General features: G+C 43.9%; 2 protein-coding genes across 3 annotated transcripts in view; both read right to left on the reverse strand.

Moving 5' to 3' along the window:
• LOC306939906 (asialoglycoprotein receptor 1-like) overlaps positions 1 to 1633 on the reverse strand; it is a 55850-nt gene extending 54217 nt beyond the window's left edge. The window contains exon 1 of the mRNA XM_079524711.1: positions 1478 to 1633. The gene's annotated coding sequence lies outside the window, so the exon portion shown is untranslated. The remainder of the gene's footprint in view (positions 1 to 1477) is intronic.
• Positions 1634 to 3709: 2076 nt separating this feature from the next.
• Positions 3710 to 23751, reverse strand: part of LOC306939900 (electrogenic sodium bicarbonate cotransporter 4-like) — an 88059-nt gene continuing 68017 nt past the window's right edge. The window contains exons 17-28 of one of the 2 annotated variants that reach the window (XM_079524698.1): positions 23130 to 23188; positions 21571 to 21762; positions 20415 to 20528; positions 17587 to 17748; positions 16862 to 17040; positions 16651 to 16723; positions 14906 to 14974; positions 13958 to 14131; positions 12658 to 12819; positions 6278 to 6389; positions 5449 to 5504; positions 3710 to 4919 (exon numbers count right to left, since the gene is read on the reverse strand). In XM_079524698.1, coding sequence (XP_079380824.1) covers positions 5503 to 5504; positions 6278 to 6389; positions 12658 to 12819; positions 13958 to 14131; positions 14906 to 14974; positions 16651 to 16723; positions 16862 to 17040; positions 17587 to 17748; positions 20415 to 20528; positions 21571 to 21762; positions 23130 to 23188 — 1298 coding nt within the window. In that variant the 3' untranslated portion in view covers positions 3710 to 4919; positions 5449 to 5502. Of the gene's footprint in view, positions 4920 to 5448; positions 5505 to 6277; positions 6390 to 8179; positions 8198 to 12657; positions 12820 to 13957; positions 14132 to 14905; positions 14975 to 16650; positions 16724 to 16861; positions 17041 to 17586; positions 17749 to 20414; positions 20529 to 21570; positions 21763 to 23129; positions 23189 to 23751 lie in introns of those variants that run through there. The other variant, XM_079524699.1, reaches the window with a different exon arrangement.

Below are 23751 nucleotides of genomic sequence, written 5' to 3' on the forward strand. Positions count from 1 at the left end.
TCAGAGAGTAAATATAAATCTAGATGTGCTAATCAGGGCTTTAACACTTTCTTGCATCAATGTCATTAGGCCTATAAACAATAATCGGTAAATAATGAGTTTTCATACAAGGATATTTGGTGCTGTGACTGTGACCCCCGCAGACACAAACATTGCATTTATTCATTCAGTCTCCGGCTTCAGACAGCATGGCATACATTCAACTTTGAACATCTGTGTAAATAATGTTTTAGCCAGGATATCGATTTTTCACTCAAGATAGAGTAAATGTAACCATTTCCTAAACCCGGCCTGTTCATGTGCCTATAATTCAAGCTCAGTGCTACAGTGATTTTGGTGTTTTAACCCACTCAGGACGGGGGACCCCTTTTGGTGTTTTAAGCATTATGTAAATACTTTAGCTATTAGAGAGTATGCACATGCATGATTTTCCCATCAGGACACGCCCCCCTCATCTAGACTGAGTGGCAAAACATTGAGCAGCATGGAGTGTTGGAGTTTGGAAGCGCTCGTTGGAAATCACTCAACCGTCCCGCGTACCACCTGTTTCTAAATGTCACATAATGCAGGAGGCAGCAAAATGTTGTGTTATTGAAAACAAGCACTTCCAAACTCTGACACTTAGAAAAATAATCAAATGCAGGGCATTTCTTGACAGAAAGTAGCTCATAACGTTTCTATGGTGGATTTTCATGAAAGAAAAACTTTGCAGATAGAAAGAGGATAATTCAAGCTTTTCGTACAGCTGCAATGTTGGTGAGTTTAACATTGTTTAATGCAATCAGACAGGACTTTTCTGTTTGGATGAATGGGCTGTCAAGGCCAGAAAGTAGTTTTTGCCACTCAGTGGGCGTTCCCGCATAACTTCCAGGTACGATGATGTCACGCGCATACCCTCTATCGAAAAATAGCAGATCTACAAGCTCATAGCGCAACACCAAGTGCCGCGCTACGAGCTTGTAGATCTGCTATTTTTGAAAAATCGTGAAAATGTGGTGCAAATCTTTGAATATTCTTTCAGAGCGAACGTTAACTCAAATACTTCCAAACTCCAACACTTAAAATAATCACCTGCACAGAATTTCTTGACAAATGTAGCTCATAATAACATGTCTACGGTGGATTTTTGTGAAACAAACACTTTGCAGATAGAAAGAGGATAATTCAAGCTTTCCCTACAGCTGCAATTTGATGAGTTTAATGTCGTTAAATACAAGCACATTGGACTTTTCTATTTGGATGAATGGGCTGCCTGTCAATGGAGGGTGTTGAAACTCTCTCAACCCATTATAAAAATAAATCTAGTTTTGCAAATTGAAGCTAGCCTACTGTAGGCTACTTTATCCACTTTTACCAAGTAAAAATGATAAAAGCAACACTAGGCCTACACCACACACCCATTCAGCTGAGCTCCAGGTAAATATTAAAGCTATATTAAAGAAGCTAATTGTAGGCTAGCAGGCAACAGCTAACTCACCTGTGGAGAATACACGTAATTATCCGCAGCAGTTTGTCCTGAAGGTTAAAACATCTCCTTCAACGTCGACAACATGTCACTCGAGCACTGGTTTCACTCCCTGGAAATACTGGCAACTTTACTCGACGTCCATGATGTGTAACGTGAGATTATAAGATGTTTATTTAATTATTTCACACTTTTTACTGCCAAATACACCCGGAGCTTGTCTCTGTGTGTGTGTGTGTGTGTGTGTGTGTTGGGGGGGGGGGGGGGGGTGTCGCGCGCGGAGACACCGGAGGATTTAAAGAGCCCGCGCCGAGGGTGTGTCAGTGTGTGACTGTGACGTGGGTCTACCTTCTAGGGAGTGTCTGACAATAACACAACGTCCATGACTTTGTGTGGATACACTAAACTGCATTTATATTTTTGGTTTCATTTTAAGCTCTCAATAGTTAAATTATTGTTAAACATCTGGCATTACTTTTTTCTGGCATAAGTTTTAAATTAAATGTACAAGAAGTCTACTCTACACTATTCGAGAATGTAGAAGAATTGTTGTTTTGATCAACGTGTTGCCCGTTATCTCTCTATAATGGTATACCTGTATATCAATACAGCATGGAATTATGGACAAAATATTATCCAATAACTATACGTTTTGGGTCTGAGAGGATAAATCTCATCAAATCGTTTGTCTGTACGTGGCTCAAAAGCCCAATAAATAATGGACCTTGATATGATATGAAAAGGGTTGAAAATCACTGGCCTATACAGTGACATGCTGTTTTTTTTTTGTGGCTTTCGCCTTTATTTTTATATTTTTTATGGAGGGACAGACAGTAGGCTGACAGGAAATGGGGAGAGAGATGAGGGGGTGACATGCAGTGAGGGCCGTCAGGATCGGGAGTCGAACCCGCGGCACACTGCCAGACTGGATTACCAGCCAAGGTGCCTGGACCGCTGAGCCACGGCCCAGGCCGTGACATGCTGTTTTGAGGTACTTTTACTGTAGGCCTCAGTCGGTAGCTCACTCACCTTTGGATCACACAAGGTTGTGCATGGGTCGGTAGTATACATAATAGTATTATAATCCTTTTTTCCAGATGCACTCCGCTGAAAATAGCAAGCTGTGAGCTTGTAGATATTTTCACCCGAATTATGAAATGCCCAGAATAGGGATGTCATAATTTCATTTCTACATTGTTGTCCATCCATCCATCCATCTTCGACCGCTTATCCGTAGTCGGGTCACCGGGGCAACAGCTCCACCAGAGTGTTCCAGACTTCCCTCTCCAGAGCAACATTAGTGACTTCCTCCTGGGGGGGATCCCGAGACGTTCCAAGGCCAGTGAGTCCATGTAATCCCTCCAACTGCACCGGGGTCTCCTCCCAGTGGGACGGGCCTCAAGGATCTCCCTATAGGGAGACGCCCGAGAGGCACCCGAACCACCTAAGCTGGCTCCTTTCCAGGCAAAGAAGCAGCGATTCTACTCTTGTTTATTTTTCTTGCACCTCGACTAAACCCACCCCTGTATGTCCTACATGCTGCATGTAACAAAGCCATTCTAAATGACATCTGATTCACATAATGAGAACATCAAATGGGGGAAGCAGTGTCTTTGACAAGGATTTTCAGCACTTTTTCATGTTTATTAATAGTTTTTACATCCATAACATTTAATGCAGATAAACCATAATTTAAATCACTTGCTCTGTCTTTGCGCAAAAACAAGACAAATGCATGGCACATGAGAACTAAGAAATAAGGAAATACAATAAATGACAACAAACCACAATCAACACATTGTTATTATAACCCATACAGTAGGCTAATGCAGTACATTTTTGGTCGTTTCTTTCTTTTTTTTAAATAGTTTAACAAATAAAGATGTGGAAGTGGAAGTGCTACTTTAGGGGGTAATCAATCATACAATTTAGTCAGGGACGTGTGGTGTATAGTATGTGATTATTGACATTTAAAAATCAAACATGAGCAAACGTCATTCATCTCAGAGAATTGCTAATGTATTTGGCCGATGAGATTCAGAAAAACAAAAAAGAGAAATGATATAGAGCGGGGTATGGTATTAAAATAAGTGCTAAATAGTAGGGATGCATGATATAATCAGTAGCATAATCGGAGTCGGCCATATCGATATAATCCAAAAATAATCCTGATTATTTAATTGGTTTTCACCACCAAAAACATAAATAAATGATTTTTTTTATCCATCAATGAGTTAAATAAAAATCAAGTGTCTAGTACCTCTCTAGAACAAAAGCCAAATCAAATATGATGTAAAAATAAACTTTTTCATTTTTCTACATTTAATTTGTGTACTCATCTCATTCAGTAGTCATTCAGTTGTGAAAACAGACACTTGGAAAAGAGTATATGCTATTTATTGATTGATTGAATACTTTATTAACTGGCTTTGGGCCAAGCCCCTATAGGGCCTAGGCTTGTTTCCATTGTGGTCCTCTGTATAATATCGGAATCGGTCAGAATCGGTATCGGCAGATATGACCCTGAAACTAATCGGATATCAGTCATAATTTCATAATGGTGCACCCCTACAAAATAGCTCTATATTCTAATCATAATCATTGCTATAGTGTTTGTTCAGGTGTACACGCACATGAACTGATCTCCCTATCAAGATGTAGCCTGGGCAGCATTCCTTTTCGCGTTTATGATCCGGTCGGGAGTGGATGATATCGTTACGTTGTTGCAGTCATTGTTTTGTAGTCATCAGGCCGATACCCTCAATCTGTAACGCTTTTATTGGGACGTTATTATTCTTCCTGTTTGAGGGAAAGGAAGTTCCAGATTGAGGGTTCCGGCCTGATGACAACAACATGACGTAACGATATCACCCTATTGACTACAAAACAATGACTACAACATGAAGTAACGATATCATCCTGACGACTACAAAACAATGACTACAACATGACCTAACGATATCATCCGCTCTTGACAGGATCACATGCCAATTTAGTAACACAGACCAGGCTTTCCTCCGAGGTGGAAAGCCTGCATGGTGACACAAGGTTAATCAAGATGTCACTACGCTACAGAATTGTCTCGCCACATAAATCATCACGCAACTGAGAAAATGTATTTGGATAATTATCGTCTGTGTCAATGGTTTCGACTTCAGTCAGGTGGTTGTAGGGGTAAAGGCTGACCCTGGGCATCGGTTTGTGTTGCTTGGGGTAGAAAACGGAGTCATCGCAGTCCGAATCCACTTGGATGTTTAGCTGGGCTACAGGCTGGCCCAGCGTGGGGTGTGGTTGGATGTTTAGCTGGGCTACGGGCTGTCCCGACGGCGGGTGCGGTTGGATGTTGAGCTGGGCTACGGGCTGGCCCGGCGCCGCGTCTACGCCGGGCGCGATGAGGCTCATGTTGGAGTTGGCGAGTGAGGGGGGGCAGGAGATCTTCAAATGCAGTGTGATGCTGTTCGGACAATAGTACAGAACCAGAACCACACAAAGTTACACACTATTTCTCCCTTTCGTCACTCTCTCTTCACACAATGTGAATGAGGCAATGAGCTAGTGAAGAGTGAGATGTTTACATGCAGGACAATGTGAATGAGCTAGTGAAGAAGAGTGAGATTTGAACATGTGTGACAATGTGAATGAGCTAGTGAAGAAGAGTGAGATTTGAACATGTGTGACAATGTGAATGAGCTAGTGAAGAAGAGTGAGATTTGAACATGTGTGACAATGTGAATGAGCTAGTGAAGAAGAGTGAGATTTGAACATGTGTGACAATGTGAATGAGCTAGTGAAGAAGAGTGAGATTTGAACATGTGTGACAATGTGAATGAGCTAGCAGGCTAATGAGTGTCAATTTGGGGGTCCTTGACATGAAAATGTTTGGGAACCACAGCTGGCCTAATGCATATCAAACTGCATGGGAGTCCTTCCTGACTGTTGTACGGTATGTGTGCTGTTAGTTTAGCTCACAGACGGTACAGTACCTGCGGTCTGCTTCCTCGCGCTCAGAAGAGACTGTCGAGTAAGGGTTTATTATCTCCTGTAAGGAAACACGCAGAGAAGCACAACAAAAACAAACATAATATACACACATACACAGTATATACGGACATGGTACATGCACACACGCACGCACGCACGCACGCACGCACGCACGCACGCACGCACGCACACACACACACACACACACACAGTTACATAAAAAGATGATTAAAAACATTTTCAGATATACATTCGTAGTAGTGTCCACAATATTGTATCACGGCATGCGATATCGCTGTGATGAGTTCCTAACATATTACATGACTCTCACAATAACTTCCAGCATTAAAAGTTCAATATTTCAAGAAATAAAAAATAATACTTTGAACAATATTTAGGATTTATTTTCTTGGCCTATTGGCAGGGGTAAAAAATATAGCCCAAAGCTCAACAAGCATACAGGTTGATTGATTTTTATTGATGGTGAAAAATCAACCTAGTTCCAAATTAAAATTGCGTTGCTTTATCTCCACACAATATTCATGTTCTCTGTGGATGTACTCATTAGACAAATGAGAACAAAAAAATATGATTTAGTGGGAATTAACATGACAAGAAAAACACCCCAACGGACCTTAACATTTCATCTGGAATCCCCAAGAAAATGTTCAGTAATGTAAAAACAACAGTACAGTACAGTACAGTACAGTACAGCACAGCACAGTACAGTACAGTACAGCACAGTACAGTACAGTACAGTACAGTACAGTACAGTACAGTACAGTACAGTACAGTGGCGACAGGGTGAGGGGAAAGGCTTGGTTTACTCACAATCTGACAAGTCCTTTGGGGTGGGAGGGTTTATGGAGGTAGGGGGTGGGTCTGTGGGCGGGGTTATGATCTCCATGGGGATCGTCACTGGAGGAGGGAGGGAACTCTTGGGCTGAGTGACAGGAGAAAGGAACCAATCAACATGCAAGGTGTACTGTAGCCTATGTTTCCTCTGATCTGACATCAGTCAGTTATATCATGATGACTACTGCTTCTTAGTTTTTCCCTCCCCGATTTGCGGCGCATTCGGATATAGCGCACTGATCGTAGCCTGGCTAATAAGCCAGACCGAATCAGCCGTTGGCAAAAAATAAATTGCCTGCCGGCGGATTACGGTCTGGAGAGGCTCAATTGTACGCCCATTTCCTACACCAGAGAACTGGTGTGGCCAATCGGGACACGGTATGCAATATGGGCGGGCTTAGATCCATACACAGCATCTCCAGACTCAAATACCACACGACTGTGTGATTTGAGTCTGGCTTATTAGCCAGGCTACACTGATCGCACTGTGCAATATAAACTAATTATGTGAGTGAGCTCCAGGTGCACATAATATATTCCATTAACCGTTTCTCTGTGCTATGTTAAAGCCCATTCCACGCCAGATGCATTTTGAAAGAAATTGCAGTGGTCTGACTGAATTGACCCGTTGCAGGTTGGCAGTTTTGGAATAACTTTGCAAGTGGTTGCAAGTCAAGTTGCGACTAGTTGTTGCAAATCATTGTTGTGGAGTGGGCTTATAAGGCCTGAGTCACACCTGAGACAGCTGTCTCGTCACCCCCTCTCCCCCCAGCCAGGACAATCATGAGACAATTGTCTTCCATGTGTGAAATCAGGCCTAATTCTACCCTTTTGAGTTTGTATTGAGTTTGTGCTTGAAATGTACTGTAATTCTGCAAACTGTTAATAAATTCTTCAATCAATCAATCAATCAATCTTTTCATAATACACAGTGTGTGACTTTCTTTTGTCGCTGCTAGTGTGAACGCAGCATAACACATGTCAGATGCACTGTTATGTAGAGGAATCAAGGCCCAATCTCCACGGTGAGTACTTTACTAGTGCACCACCTAGTGGACACCATGTGAAACTGACATCTGATCAGATCAGTTAGACTAGCAGGGGTTCCCAAACTGCGTGCCATATAATCATGTTAAAAACGTGATCATTTTCGACCAAAAGAGGGGTGTGTCAGGAGGTAACAGGGGGTACACATGGTCAAATAAGTTTGGGGACCAGTGAGTTAGAGGAACTTACTCCAAGAGGAACATAAACGCACCACAGGTGGCTTCCAACATGCATGCTTTATGTGATGGAATAAAAAGGGGTGTGAGTGATATGTTTTTTGAAAAAAAGTGATGTGTTTTTTTTAACAAAAAACAAAAGGTTTTCTTAAAAAGGTTTAAGCTGTGTATTCATTGTGATAGTGTGTTTGTTCAATAACAGGGATGTCCCCCATCTCTCCAGGTCTTTATAGTAAACATGAAATACATTTTCAGGTTGGGATACCAATTTATTGTCCCAATACTGTATAAGGCATTCATCAGCTTGACAGCTTCAAATGTGTCCACTTCCAATTCCGCCTACGTCCTTTCTGTCTTTCATCACTTCCAATGTTGATTATTTCTCCTATATCCTGTATGTATGGCTTCTCTCTCTCAGTAACAGAGATACTATAGCAACATATCTAGAGCTTGTTAACACTTATTTAAAAAATAAGACATATCACTGACTTACACCCCGATTTAACATGGCTATATGTCTTATGGAATGACATTGGAAGAGGCGGACAGACAGACAGACAGACAGACAGACAGACAGACAGACAGACAGACAGACAGACAGACAGACAGACAGACAGACAGACAGACAGACAGACAGTAGTAAGTAGTGTTATACAGTGCCTCGTCAGCAACACTGTGGAACAGAGAGGACAAACATAATATTAGTAACAGTTACCTATTAGTCACAGATAGAGTAGTCTCGCGTAGCCAGACAACTATTCCACAATCTCCGAATGCTATATAGTCTTAAACTACACCTCCTGAATGCTATAAACTACACCTCCTGAATGCTATATAGAGTCTTAAACTACACCTCCTGAATGCTATATAGTCTTAAACTACACCTCCTGAATGCTATATAGAGTCTTAAACTACACCTCCTGAATGCTATATAGAGTCGGGAACTACACCTCCTGAATGCTATATAGAGTCTTAAACTACACCTCCTGAATGCTATATAGAGTCTTAGGCCCTCATTTATCAATTGAGTGTAAATTCTGCCCCAAATTCGAGTGTAGGATTCGTAGTACACCCACGTCGGGTCGGCATTTATAAAGTGATCGCAGACAGCTGATCCTTCCTAATTTTATTCCTAGCAGTGATAAATGTGACGGCTGAAATCAATCTGGCACGCCCTATGACCTCGCCCTCGTTTTTGCGACATGAACAACTGCAATACGACCTGGAAACCATGGTTACAGGGGAAAAAAAGTTTCACTCGCTTGCCTAAGTTGCCTTGCTGCCCCCTCCCATACACACACACAGACGCACGCACGCACACGCAACTTGTTGTATCTTAAATAAATAAACCTGCATGAATTAAATAAAGCTGTAGGACTACCCTGTCTGTTTCTCCTCTCGCTTCGCTTCCCTTGCTGCCCGCCTCACCCCCCCGCACGCACGCATGCACATATCGCAATTTGCAAGCAACTGTCACTGTGTTGTTAGTTGTATATTAAATAAGTCTTTATTAATTTAATATACAACAAGATATATTAGTGAACGAAAACCTGAACCTGTGAACCATGAATTATATAACAAATAGGCGCGCACACACGCTGCTGTTTTGCAAGGTGCATCTCCTGTCCTGTCTGTCTCTCTCTATCACTGTGGTCCGTCCGTGACACCGTGACCAATTGACCGTTCGACAGTCTATGTAAATTGCCTCGCTGTCAACTGTCATATATATGAATACTAGAATTTCGCGGGCCTTTGGCCCGCTCATCCCAGAGTTGCGTTGCCCCGCGTTGCGATACAGAAGTCCACAGATACAGAAGTGCACAGTGACACGCGTTGTATGCAGCTGTTTTGTGTTGTATGCAGCTGTTTTGTGTTGCAGCGCGCGTGTAGTGTTGTGCCTCGGTTCGTCCCGTTTGTTCCACGCCAGGTGTCGACGCAGTCGTTCGCGCAATTTTCTTATTATTTTAACTGTGTATGTAATCGCGGCTAGTAGCACACAAATTATTTTAGGAGCACGATGAAAAGTTATCAAATAATGTGTTTGAGGGCCCTCCTATATACAGCTTTAGTCCCCACACGTCTCAATATTTGCCATTGACAATGAGCAGAGAAATTAGGTGAAATTGCGGCTAAATATGACGTAAATTAAAATGTATGATATATATATTTTTTTTTAATAGAATTTAAATACTTTACTTATAAAAAAAACCTGGCAACCCGCAACCCGCGGTCATTTTCCGCTAACCTGAGCGGTGCTCCCTAGCCTGCTGGAGGGGTTCACATCATCCCATGCACCCTCGAGAGGAAAAAGAAGGAAAATAAATGCAGCCTTGAGCCTACCTACCAATGTGGTCTTGTGGAGCTTGATCACCTCCTCCTCCTCCTCCTCCTTTCCCCAAATTGCCAATCCCAATAAATCCAAAAGTAGCCTAGTGTGAATACTTCCACAGCCTAATTACTAAAGGAGAAACTGTCAGTCTTCTCCGAAATCTGTCAATGTTTGTCAACTCAGCACGTGTTGACAACGCATTGTAAACAGAAGCCGTGTGTGTGTCACACCAAAAGTGGTGACCTATAGAATCGTGTACATAGAAGCCTCACGCAATCGTCACCCCTACACAGCTGTCATGAATTAATGGTCTGGACTTGATTGCCTATGCGTGCAAGTTATATAGGGTGAAAACCGTGAAATGCACAGGCTCATCTTACATCGCTGCTGGCTGCCACTGCAGGCAACATGCAAATTTCCCAGAAAGTTTCAGGGCACACTACTTTGTCTAACAATGTGGATTATAGTTTGCTCACTTTTCTGCGGGTCAATGTGAGAAAAAAGGTAAGGACTGGAAAGCTGTGTCTTTCTCTATTCTATCCCTTTCTCTCTGTCTCCCTCCCTGTGTGGGTCACGTGGTGGGCTTGGAGCAAATGGGAGAGGGAATGTAGTGTTGCCAGGTCCGCGTATTGTAAGCGAGTGGTAGTGTGTGTAAGTAGCGTGTTGAATGGCATTTTTTCTGTGCTTGTTTTCATAGACGTGGCAACAAATTAGGCGGGGGTGTCGGTGCTTGTGGCGTGTTTGTGTTTATTATTGATATTGATATTGTTTGTGAGTCTGGACGGGAGCCGGCTTTAGTGGCAGTGCAATGACAATTTTTACGCGGGTGGTGTTGAGTGTGGGCGTGCGGCGCGACATGAGGAGATAGCCGTGGATCGACGCGGAGGGTAAGTGTGTGACGTCTTAGTGTGTTGTTGCAGTGTGTGTTGCTCCTGCTTCGGCGTCGGTACCCAGCGTGTCAGTGGCGTAGTAGCTGGTGGCTTTGGGTATTGGGTTGCGTACATGTTTTCAATTGTATAATAGATTACAGCCAAAACCGTAGCCTCATGTGGCACTGGACAGTGGTGGTGGTGGTGGTGGGCTGCAGGCTGGCTTAGCCTATACTATCTCCGATGCGTTCCCACTTGCGCTGGCACGGCACATTTGGCATTCGAGCGACGAGTCAGGTTTATTAAACGAGGAGGAGATTGCACATACTGTAACTCCAGAAAGACATCGGCCTGCTGTAGATTAGGCTACAGTAGGCTACCCATGTTGGGACTCTCCGCGCTGCAGCACTGCACTATACTCTCCAACGTCCCGTCATGGAAATATTTCAGCACAGACAGCCCAAATCCTCGCATGTATGCGCTCATCATGCAAAACACTGTTTAAATGGCTTACGCATATAACTTGCAACATTGTTTTTAAATGCGCGATTTTAATTGCTTGCTTGTAAAGTTGGAAATCTCCTACTAATTTCATATGACACAAAGACACATCGTATTCCTTTACTTTTTTTTTTCTTTTTTACATTTAGCCCATATACATACCATACAGTTTTATATAAACATTTTAGGAGTGAATACATATGTTTCGATGCCTGTGACAGCCTCTCAGCTGGTCAAACAATGCTGCTCCGCTGTTCTACGACAGAAAAACAGGTGAGGACAAAGCGTACGACAGCTCCCGACCAGACGTGATTTTTGTCCTGGCACAAGATAATTTTCAAGCTTTGGCGCAAATCGTAAATGCCGAAAATTGCGGTAATTTCGGCGTACACCCATATTTTGGCGTACGCACGGTTGATAAATGAGGGCCTTAAACTACACCTCCTGAATGCTATATAGAGTCGTAAACTACACCTCCTGAATGCTATATAGAGTCGGGAACTACACCTCCCAAAATCCGAGTAGGGAAGCTGCCATTTCCGTTCACAAACATATATTTTAAAATATCTTCACATTTAATTGTTCCATTCCATTTCTGCTAAGCAACAAGCTATAATATTAGGATACATTTGTGCGAATGTAAAGAGGAAACGGAAGTGGGCGAGGAGGCTCCACTTCCACTTTATATTTTACTCATGATCAGAGCTTCCGTTGCTCCAGACTGTATGACGGAACTTGGAAGCATTTGAAAATTGCGAGAGGCAACAGTCTGGTGGCAACGCGAGACGAGACTACAGATAGAGTAACATAAACTAGTTCCATATTAGTCACATATATTAGTCAAATATTAGTTTACCTATTATTAGTCACATATTGGTCACAGTAAGGAAAACAAAACCAAACAGATGGAGTGCACTAGGGATGCACGATTAATCTGAAGCATAATTGGAATCTACCAGATCGGCCATAAAAATGCCATATCGGTATCGGAATGGTCTCAAAATAATACAGATTATTTAATCGGTTTTCACCAGCAAATTGTTTGTTAAATGAAAAGACAGAAAAAACAAAAGCCAAATCCAATATGATGTAAAATCTTAAGTAAAAATTAACTTTACATTTTTCTACATTTAATTTGTGTACTCATCTCATTCAGTAGTCATTCAGTTGTGAAAACAGACACTTGGAGTATAGGCTATTTATTGATTGATTGAATACTTTATTAACAGGCTTTCGGCCAAGCCCCATATGGCTTAGGCTTGTTTCCATTGTGGTCCTCTGTATAATATCGGAATCGGTCAGAATCGGTATCGGCAGATATGACCCTGAAAATAATCGGAGATCGGATATCGGTCATAATGTCATAATCGTGCACCCCTAGAGTGCACCTTCGTGTTGTTGTGTTGGATTAATTCGCATGGGGTGGTGTCTCACCTCTTCATCGCTGCCAGCTGTCTCCTTGTCCTCCTTGTCCTTCTTCTTCTTCTTCTTCTTCTTCTTGCGGTCTCTGTCGGGCAGGATGTCGTCCAGCCAGGCTAGGTCGTGCTGGGAGAACACCATGTCCAGCAGCTTACGGACCACCATCAGACCCAGGATCTGCAGTACAGGAACCACACAACAACAACCAACCAGCTTACGGACCACCATCAGACCCAGGATCTGCAGTATACAGGAACCACACAACAACAACCAACAAGCTTACGGACCACCATCAGACCCAGGATCTGCAGTATACAGGAACCACACAACCACAACAACCAGCTTACGGACCACCATCAGACCCAGGATCTGCAGTATACAGGAACCACACAACAACAACCAACCAGCTTACGGACCACCATCAGACCCAGGATCTGCAGTATACAGGAACCACACAACCACAACAACCAGCTTACGGACCACCATCAGACCCAGGATCTGCAGTATACAGGAACCACACAACAACAACCAACCAGCTTACGGACCACCATCAGACCCAGGATCTGCAGTATACAGGAACCACACAACCACAACAACCAGCTTACGGACCACCATCAGACCCAGGATCTGCAGTATACAGGAACCACACAACAACAACCAACCAGCTTACGGACCACCATCAGACCCAGGATCTGCAGTATACAGGAACCACACAACAACAACCAACCAGCTTACGGACCACCATCAGACCCAGGATCTGCAGTATACAGGAACCACACAACCACAACAACCAGCTTACGGACCACCATCAGACCCAGGATCTGCAGTACAGGAACCACACAACAACAACCAACCAGCTTACGGACCACCATCAGACCCAGGATCTGCAGTATACAGGAACCACACAACAACAACAACAAACAAGTCCCCAGGACATGTTTGTGTTATCCTTTAAGCCATAACCCTTAAGACCTGAGGCTGATTCAAAAGTTTTCTGATGCTTATATGAAACGATTTTAAGATGACCCCATGTTATTCTCCATAGAGAAATTACTTGTGTGAACGAGGGGTATCGAGGGGATGAGCGAGTGACATCAGGACTTCGGGGCTCTATTGTAAACATAATAATAACTCAAAGGACAGCAACATTAAGACACTCAACAACTACAATAACAGTAATACAAGTTCGCGCACGCACACGCACACGCACACACACACACACACACACACACACACACACACACACACACACACACACACACACACACACACACACACACACACACACACACGTGACGTCAGTGCACCCACCCACCATCACTGGGAAGATGATGGCCAGGAAGGTGGACTTGAGGGTCCAGAGGACGGCCAGACAGATGACCTGCACCAGGGTGAAGAGGTGGACGCGCCTCAGAGGGACGTGACGCAGGAAGGAGAAGTCCGGCTGGTGCTTGGCTGGCATAATGCACAGCTTGATCCTCTCCCAGAACTGGAGCACAAGCACAGTGTTGGTTTTGGCAGAACATTTTAGTTTTAGTCATAGTCTTTTGAATAGTTTTCATTTAGTTTTAGTCACATGGAATGTTCTAGTGTTAGTCCAGTTTTAGTCGACTAAATGTCATGAGACTTTAGTCGACTAAATCTACAGTTGATTTAGTCGACTAAAATGTGTTTTGACAGGCCTTGATGTCGTTGTAATGGCAGATTTGACACTTTGGTTGCATGCTGAAAATAGCAGATCTATAAGCTCACAACGTGTCACGCTGCGATGCGTGAGCTTGTAGATCTGATATTTTCAGCATGCAACCTAGCATAAAACTGGATCTCTTGTCCGCTAGTCCCTTCCTAACATTTTAGTCTAGTTTTTTGTTTGTTGACGAAATTGTCAGTATATTTAGTCTCAGTTTTAGTCATCGTAGCTTAGTTTTAATTTAGTTTCCATTTAGTTTTCGTCAGTGAAAAAAGGTAGTCTACGAAAAAAATTTGTCTTAGTTTTAGTCGACTAAATCAACACTGAGCACAGCAGACACTGTCAAATATGACAAAATCAAAATTTGCTGTTCAAATGAACACAGTCTGCATGCATAGGCCTACTACTGTACCAGAGTCACATATCAGAACATTAACACAGTCTGCATGCATACTACTGTACCAGAGTCACATATCAGAACTTTAACAGAACTGTATACCACACCGTCTCATATACACATTGAGTACAATGGACCACAATGGAACGAGGCACAAATTATGGAGAGTCATCTACCTGGATGCCACTTAGTGAGGCCACGCCCATGTAGAGGAAGACCCCGTAGAGGACAGGCATGGGGATGTACTGAGGAGGAAACAACACAGCGCTTAATTCTCACTAGTGTCGCGCAGACAACTACTAGACAACCACAATCTCCTGCTACTAAGGCCCCATTTACACTGGCAGCCAAATCCAGCCTGAATCAGATCTGAGCCACATCCAGATTGGAATCTGATTTGTCTAAATGAGTCATGTGACCATTTAAACCAATCGGATTTCAATCTTGATGTGGCACGGATCTGATTCAGGCTAGATTTGTCTGCCACTATAAATCAGGCCCTAGAGTCTGGAACTAAACCTCCAGAAGCTGCCATTTCCGTTCACGGAAATACATTTTAAAATATCTTTACATTTATTTTTTTTAATTTACTTTTCTGCTAAGCAACAAGCTATATATCCTTCGGTGATTTGCGTGCGTTGCGCAACTGTAAAGACAAAACGGAAGTGGGTAGGAGTCTGCGAGAGGCAACAGTCTGGCAACACGAGACTAGCTTCTCACTCACACATGTACAACAATACAGCTGTTAGCTTCACTCACACATGTACAACAATACAGCTGTTAGCTTCACTCACACATGTACAACAATACAGCTGTTAGCTTCACTCACACATGTACAACAATACAGCTGTTAGCTTCACTCACACATGTACAACAATACAGCTGTTAGCTTCACTCACACATGTACAACAATACAGCTGTTAGCTTCACTCACACATGTACAACAATACAGCTGTTAGCTTCACTCACACATGTACAACAATACAGCTGTTAGCTTCACTCACACATGTACAACAATACAGCTGTTAGCTTCACTCACACATGTACAACAATACAGCTGTTAGCTTCACTCACACATGTACAACACTAACTGTTAGATTCTCACAGCCGTGTGTGTTTTTGAGGGGCTCTACTACGCTAGCCCCTCCTATGTCCACCTATTAGTGTAGATTTCCGTCCAACACAAACATTCAATTCCCATTGACAATGAATGGAGAATTTTACGTCAAGTCTGAGAAGTAGAGAAAAAATCACACCCGTGTGAACTGAGTGGTGCAGTGACGTCACACACTAACCATAGCAACCATGCTCACCATGCGTGGGGCCACGTACAGGTACACAGGTACACAGGTACATACAGACAAAGCTGGTTGTTGGAGTGGTTTGCACCACTCAAAAAAAAAAGTAGAGGAAAAAGAAAGAGAAAAAAGGATCCCGCACACCGTCTTCACTTACAGAATTAGATTTATTGAGCAACGTTTCGGTTGTTCAGACCTTCATCAGGCAACGTCAAGTCTGAGCAAATAGGCATAGTATTACGTTATGATGATATACGATGATAAGAGCGCCCTTCACTTCATACAGGTGTGATTTGTGATTTTTGAGTGGTGCAACCACTCCAAGGAACAGCAATGTCCGTGTTCACCTATGTGACACCTATGTGACTCGTGTTAACCTATGTTTGTGTGTGACTCATGTGTGACTCATGAGTACCAGTAGGGGCGCTGTCGTGCCAGAAACAGAGAGAGAGAAATAGTGCTGCACTGTTGCCTGCTAATGAGAGCGAGAGAGAGGGGGGGGGGGGGGGGTAAGGGGGTAAAGTTGCACCACTCAGTTCACACACGGGTGTGATTTTTCTTATACTGTTCAGACTTGATCAATCTGATATGCCAAATGCATCTCGATCAATCCAGTCACCCACCTGTAACACTGGAGCTAGGAACACCGAGACTCCAGTCAACACGAACACCAGCGTGCCCGTCAGCCGCTGTTCCCTACAAGATGATAAGACAACACAGCACGTGGATATTTTCATGTGGAAATTGCAACGGCACAAACGACGCAAACACGACCATCTTGTGAGTCATGACAGGATGAGCGGAACTAGTCTATACCGGGACAAAACGACTCACCGGACCCCCAGGAACTGGGGCTGTTCTCCGGGTGCACTGGACTCGCTCTCCATCTTCAGAGAGTCGATGTGAGCGATGGAGATGACGGTAGCAGCCACGTACCAGGGCAGACCCATGAAGGAGCACACAGCCATCAGGATGCCAACCCACATCAGGTCCAGGTGGTAGCCGCAACCTTTCTGCAATATACGAGTCGGCGGACACACACTTTATAAGGGGGAAGAACACAAATGTATGTATCCAGAACTGTAGAATTAGAATACTATTCCTTTAGGCACTAAAGGAATACTGGGCAGTATAATCCAAGTGTCATATACTGCTTACAAAAAAATACACATTTTTCTCAAACTTTACTTTACCATGCATGAATGAGGAGCATCTTCATTCACCATGAAGGCAACAAGCATTCTCTGTGAAACGCACCTTTTTTTGTGCATTTAATCGTTATGCCAATTATTTCCTATTTCCGAGCCCTCGTCACACAAAGTGTCACACGACAACAGTAACAGACTAGCTGCCCTACAAGCTTCACAACGACGCGTTGTGAACTTGCTATTCTTGACATGAAAGTGAATGTGTTTAAGTTGAACGAACGGAAAGTATTAACAAAGAGCTTGTGACTAAAAAATTAACTACATTTTGTTCCCATTTTCTGTAAAAAACTAAAGAAAACTAAAAACCGTGACATTCTGTGGTAGTGTGATGAAAGCCCCTATAGCCCATACCTTCAGCTTGTTCTCTTTGCGGTTGACGATGACGGCGCTGATCTGCTGGTCCATGAAGATGAGGATGGTGACCAGCAGGGCAGGGACGGCGCTGGCCAGGTACACCCACCACGGGTTCTTCCCAAAGGGCATTACCAGCCAGCCACGGCCTGGCCGCGTGGGCTGCAGAACACGCATGTACGCGCACGCACACACACACACACACACACACACACACACACACACACACACACACACACACACACACACACACACACACACACACACACACACACACACACACACACACACACACACACACACACACACACACACACACACACACACACACACACACACACACACACACACACACACACACACACACACACACACACACAATCAACATTTTAGGATGACATTGAAAACAGCTGGAAAATAGACAATCTACAACAAGGTACAAGCAATGTTTTTGGTGTGTGATATCGCCACACAACTAGGTTTCAAATAGGGAAAACTCTAACCTCGTCCCCTAAACCCACCCTCACAATGGCTAACCACAACCTGAAGGTTTTTCTAATTGTACGATGAAAACCAAACATTTTCTTGTGAATTCATTTTCTTGTGGATTCTTGTGAGATGCAGGAAAATGGTCCTCACAATATCTATTTCTCAAATTCGACTACTTGTATTACTATTTGTGAGGAGGACCAAACGTCCCCACAAGACAAGTGAATGCACGCATGCACGCGGAAAAGAAGGAGGGAACCAAGTACAGACCCCTGGGGGACCCCTGCCAACAGTTTAGGGTTTCATGTATTAATAACTAATCTGTGATACACAATTTCTTTTTTCATAATTAATAATGACGATACAGACATAGGCCTATAACACACCTGATATGTACGCATGCACACATTCATGCACAAACTTGAAACGACATGCTCTAATAACTCAAATATTAATTGTAGTTCTCAACCTCATCTGGATCAGGGCCTACTTGTTCACGGCCCACCCATTGGCCCACTTATCACGTGTAACACCCCCTGTGTTAGTGTAGCAGAGTGGCTCAGAGCCTCAGCCTGATGGTGGCGCTATAGTGTAGCAGAGTGGCTCAGAGCCTCTGCCTGATGGTGGCGCTATAGTGTAGCAGAGTGGCTCAGAGCCTCTGCCTGATGGTGGCGCTATAGTGTAGCAGAGTGGCTCAGAGCCTCTGCCTGATGGTGGCGCTATAGTGTAGCAGAGTGGCTCAGAGCCTCTGCCTGATGGTGGCGCTATAGTGTAGCAGAGTGGCTCAGAGCCTCTGCCTGATGGTGGCGCTATAGTGTAGCAGAGTGGCTCAGAGCCTCTGCCTGATGGTGGCGCTATAGTGTAGCAGAGTGGCTCAGAGCCTCTGCCTGATGGCCTCAAAAGTCTAATATCTCCCCCGGCCCATAGGGATATCCCTTTGGTCTAGTGGTTAAGATGTTGGACTTTCAACGTGGGAGACCAGAGTTCGAATCCCAGGTGTTACATTAGAGTGGTCAGGTGTGTGGGCCACGTGCATGTTCAGACTGATCAATCAATCGACTACATGTTCTCGCTTGGATCAATGGAACTAACATAGTATATTTAAAAATTTGAAGACATTATTTGATGTCAAGTTACCATTAAAATCTTGGCGCACCAGTGTTGAGAACCACTGCTCTAATTACAGTTGGAGGCCATCGATATTGTCCTTTTCTTTTTGCTGAGGTTTGCGTGATCTGCGCAAAAGGACAGTTAACCCATTTTGGGCGGGAACCCATTTTGGTGTTTTAAACATTATGTTATAATTTAACTATTGAAATAGCAGATCTACAAGCTCATAGCGCGCCACCGAGTGGCGCGCTACGAGCTTGTAGGTCTGCTATTTTTGAAAAATCGTGAAAATATTTATTTCAGAAAACTGGAGGATTTAGAAGGATTTTTAAAAAAAAATTGAGGTCAGGCCTAAATGGGTCAAATGATAAGGGACAATATCGGTGGCACCCAACTGTATGACCAGAGATGACTTGGGATTGTTGTAACACATTATAATAATAACACACACGCTTGTGTGTACCTTGATCTCTGTGGGGACGATAAGTTTAGGAGTGTCTAAGTCCATGAACATGTCCAGACCCACAAAGGTCATGATGGACATGAAGATGGCAAAGTCACTCATTAGCTTCCTCAGCTACAGGCAGCAGAATGCACAGAGAAGACAATGTAGACACACAGAGAGACAGTTGAGTTCAGTCAACATGAAAGATAGAAAAGTGAAACGTTAATAATATAATATGTACTATAGTGACAGTATAGGTATGATTGGAGAAAAGTATAAGAAAGCCATGTGAGGAAGTAAAAGAGCAATTCTTTCTTTCTTTCTTTCTTTCTTTAAGTCTTTATACATTATTGGCTAATATGACAATTAATGTTGTATATTGTCTCTGCCAGGGGTGGAAACCTCAAAACTTGAGGTTTTCAAAATTCTAGTTAGATCTGCAATCTGCAATCTACTGTATACACGTCATCTGTACCACTCGTTCTTGGATATAACAACATCAGATTATGGTCAAGAAAAAGTGTTCCCCTCTAAGTGGTTAGTTAACCCATTCTGGGCGGGAACCCCTGTTGGTGTTTTAAGCATTATGTTATACTTTAGCTATTGAAAAATAGCAGATCTACAAGCTCGTAGCACGGCACCGAGTGCCGCGCTACGAGCTTGTAGGTCTGCTATTTTTGAAAAATCGTGAAAATGTGGTGCAAATTTTGAATATATATTCTTTCAGAGCCAAAGTTTTTAGGGGGAGGAAGGAAGGAAGGAAGGAAGGAAGGAAGGAAGGAACCTTGATCTCGGTGGGGACATGCAGCTTGGGCGTGTCCAAGTCCAGCAGCAAATCCAGGCCACAGAACACCAGGATGGAGATGATGATGGAGAAATCAGCTATGAAGGAACGCAACTGGAGCGATGCGGGGAAATCCAACACGAAGGGAAGGTGGGGAGGGAAGGGAGCGGGGAGAGGGAGTGGACGGATAACCAGGGATATGGAAGGGAGCAGGGGTGGGGGGGAGAGGGGGCATGTTTAAGAAAGGAGAAGGACAGGGAAGGGGTTGGGGTGAAGAAGGAGAAGGGATGTGGTTGAGTGAGTGCATAGCTTTATGGTCCCAGGGCGTGTTCACAATATCAGCATCATATTTCAGCCCTTAAAGGCCAATACATATACTCCTTCCGACATTGGAAAAAATATTCCGGTTCGGACAGGCTTTCCGAACAATAGTTCAGAGAGTCAGGATATCTGATTCTGGAGGTGTACATGGGTTCCGAGGAAAGGTTGTGAGACCGTGCCTTTCCGAAGTGCCGAATGCCGTCAATTTGTAGTTATGTCACCTCCGCTTTCCGAAGAAAAGTCGAAAAGAGTAGGCTATGTATTATGCTTTAATAAAGCATAATACATATAGGGCTCCATTTTCGTCACCGCTAAACCCCTTATCCCTAAACTTCTTTGCCTTTTTTTACTATTTTGCAAAACATTTTTGAATAGTTAAAATGGCCAGTCTACAAGCTCACAACGTGTCAATGTAGATTGGCTAGTTGAACTATTCAAAAAGTTTAGGGATAAGGGGTTTAGCGGTGACGAAAATGGAGCCCATACTCTTTTCGACTTTTCTTCGAAAAAGCAGCTTTATGCATCCGTACTGTAAGGAACGTCATGTGTCAGCATGAGGTCGCGTGGCATCAACCACACCAATGGAACAAACATTCACCATTTGATTAACTGCAACAGGTAATCGAACTAATGGATTTAATCGATTCAAATACAATCATCAACTTTGGAGTTAAACGTAATTATTATTTCCCCGTCCCCCCTGTTTTACTTTTTGTTTTTGGTGAGTGACACCTCAGGAGGGGGTGAGAATGCGTTGCTCTTTCAGTTGCATCATCATCATCATCATCGTCGTGTATCATTTATGGGTTATTTTTTTGTGACGTGAGTGCTTTACCGTGGACGGGAAGTAGCGGCTGGACTTGAACTTCTTGAGGGCGATGGTCATGGAGTAGGTGCCGAAGAAGAGGATGAAGGACATGAGGGCGAGGTCAGGGACGTACTTACAGGACGAGCCCAGCAGCACACCTCCATACTTCACGCAGTCCTTCTTGGTCATCCCACTCCAGTCTATGTCTGACAGATTATACTGCATGGGGCCGAGAGGAAATGGGACACGTATACTGTATAGGATTTGATTGGGAACTAGATGTGTTTTACAAAAGTCGGCCTCCTGGTGGCGCTATAACAGGCCGTTCTGGAAATGTTTGGGGCAGAGGTTCATCGTTAGCATCCAGGGAGTGTGTGTGTGTGCAAACTTGGCATCGGACCGGGTTAACGGTGCCGGAGATTAGCTGGTAACGGACGGACGGACGGACGGACGGACGGATGGACGCACGCACGCACGCACGCACGCACGCACACACACACACGCAGACGGAGTGCAAAACAGACTCTCTCCCCATGCCTTTGGCCTGGTGGAGACAAAAAGCTGCAGGCTGCTCAGAATAAAGCGGCTCGTCTGACACAAGGCTGTTCATACATGGACGAGTATTAGGGCCGATTCATACTCCTATTTTAGAGCCGAATAAAAGTCGGTTCGGCGCTGTAGAGCCTACAATGTGACGTCATTGGGCTCTGTAGAGCCTACAATGTGGCGTCATTGGGCTCTGTAGAGCCTACAATGTGGCGTCATTGGGCTCTGTAGAGCCTACAATGTGACGTCATTGGGCTCTGTAGAGCCTACAATGTGACGTCATTGGGCTCTGTAGAGCCTACAATGTGACGTCATTGGGCTCTGTAGAGCCTACAATGTGACGTCATTGGGCTCTGTAGAGCCTACAATGTGACGTCATTGGGCTCTGTAGAGCCTACAATGTGACGTCATTTGAGGTTCGGGGGGGCGGGTACCGTCCTAAAGTCGGTCGGCTCTGTAGAGCCTACAATGTGACGTCATTGGGCTCTGTAGAGCCTACAATGTGACGTCATTTGAGGTTCGGGGGGGGGGGGGGGGGGCGGGTACCGTCCTAAAGACGGTTCGGCGCTGTAGAGCCTACAATGTGACGTCATTTGAGGTTCGGGGGGGGGGGGGGCGGGTACCGTCCTAAAGTCGGCTCTTCGGTGCTACTGAAAATGTCTGACGAGCCGAAATCATTTCGGCACTACAGCGCCGAAACAGCGGTAAAATAGGAGTATGAATCGGCCCTTAGTTATATGCATGAACATCTGGCATGGCTAATGGTTGAAAAGAAATGACCAGTGAGTCTTCTAATGCTACCGCGGAACATTATCAGCACCATGACGTGGGATGCTCTGCCAAAAAACATCTTATCTACAATGCATAACAAAATTACATGGCAACATAATTGCCAACTTGCCAAGTATGTAACTGTGATTTGTGCGTTTGTTTAATTTGACTGGACTGTTAGATTAGATTTTTTTTAATGCCAATTGATCATGAATTATAATTGCCAAAGATCTATAAATATTATAGTTGATGTTAAGAAGAACTCTTACCAACAGGTTCATGTTGTCATCTGCTAGCGGAGCTGAAACATTCAAACCCATTGCCCATGCTAGGGAGCAGAAACAAGAACACAACATACAAAAACAATGAATTATACTGAATATTACAGTTAAAACACACTATGCTACTGAATATGAAGTAATAGCCACAGAGAGAGAGAGAGAGAGAGAGAGAGAGATGAGCAATTATCCAACATCGGTTGCTGACTGCATGGTTGTGTGATCAACTTCATAATGTTCTCATTAACGGGGATAGACTCAGTGGCGTGCACAGATAGACACTAGGGGGTGCTAGAGCCCTTTTGGCAATGTGCCTTTTTGAGGGAAGAAAAAAAGTGTGCACTGTACAGTATGTGGACCATGGTGACATTGATCAATTCTTGATAAAAAGCATCTAATATATTATTTAGGCCCCAAAATCTATAAATCTCACACTATTAAGGCAACCGGCCGGTTCCACGCGCTGCACAAGGTGCCCTTTTTTCACTTGAACACCTGCCCCTCTAAATGTCTGTGCACGCCACTGGATAGACTCCCGCGTTCTCGGCTGATGCCGACAATAAGCTTCTCTATCCTGCTATGCTACCATATGTACTTTTCTTCTGGGGTCCCT

The sequence above is a fragment of the Electrona antarctica genome (genome assembly GCF_951216825.1).
Source record: "Electrona antarctica genome assembly, chromosome: 16".
Lineage (NCBI taxonomy): Eukaryota > Metazoa > Chordata > Actinopteri > Myctophiformes > Myctophidae > Electrona > Electrona antarctica.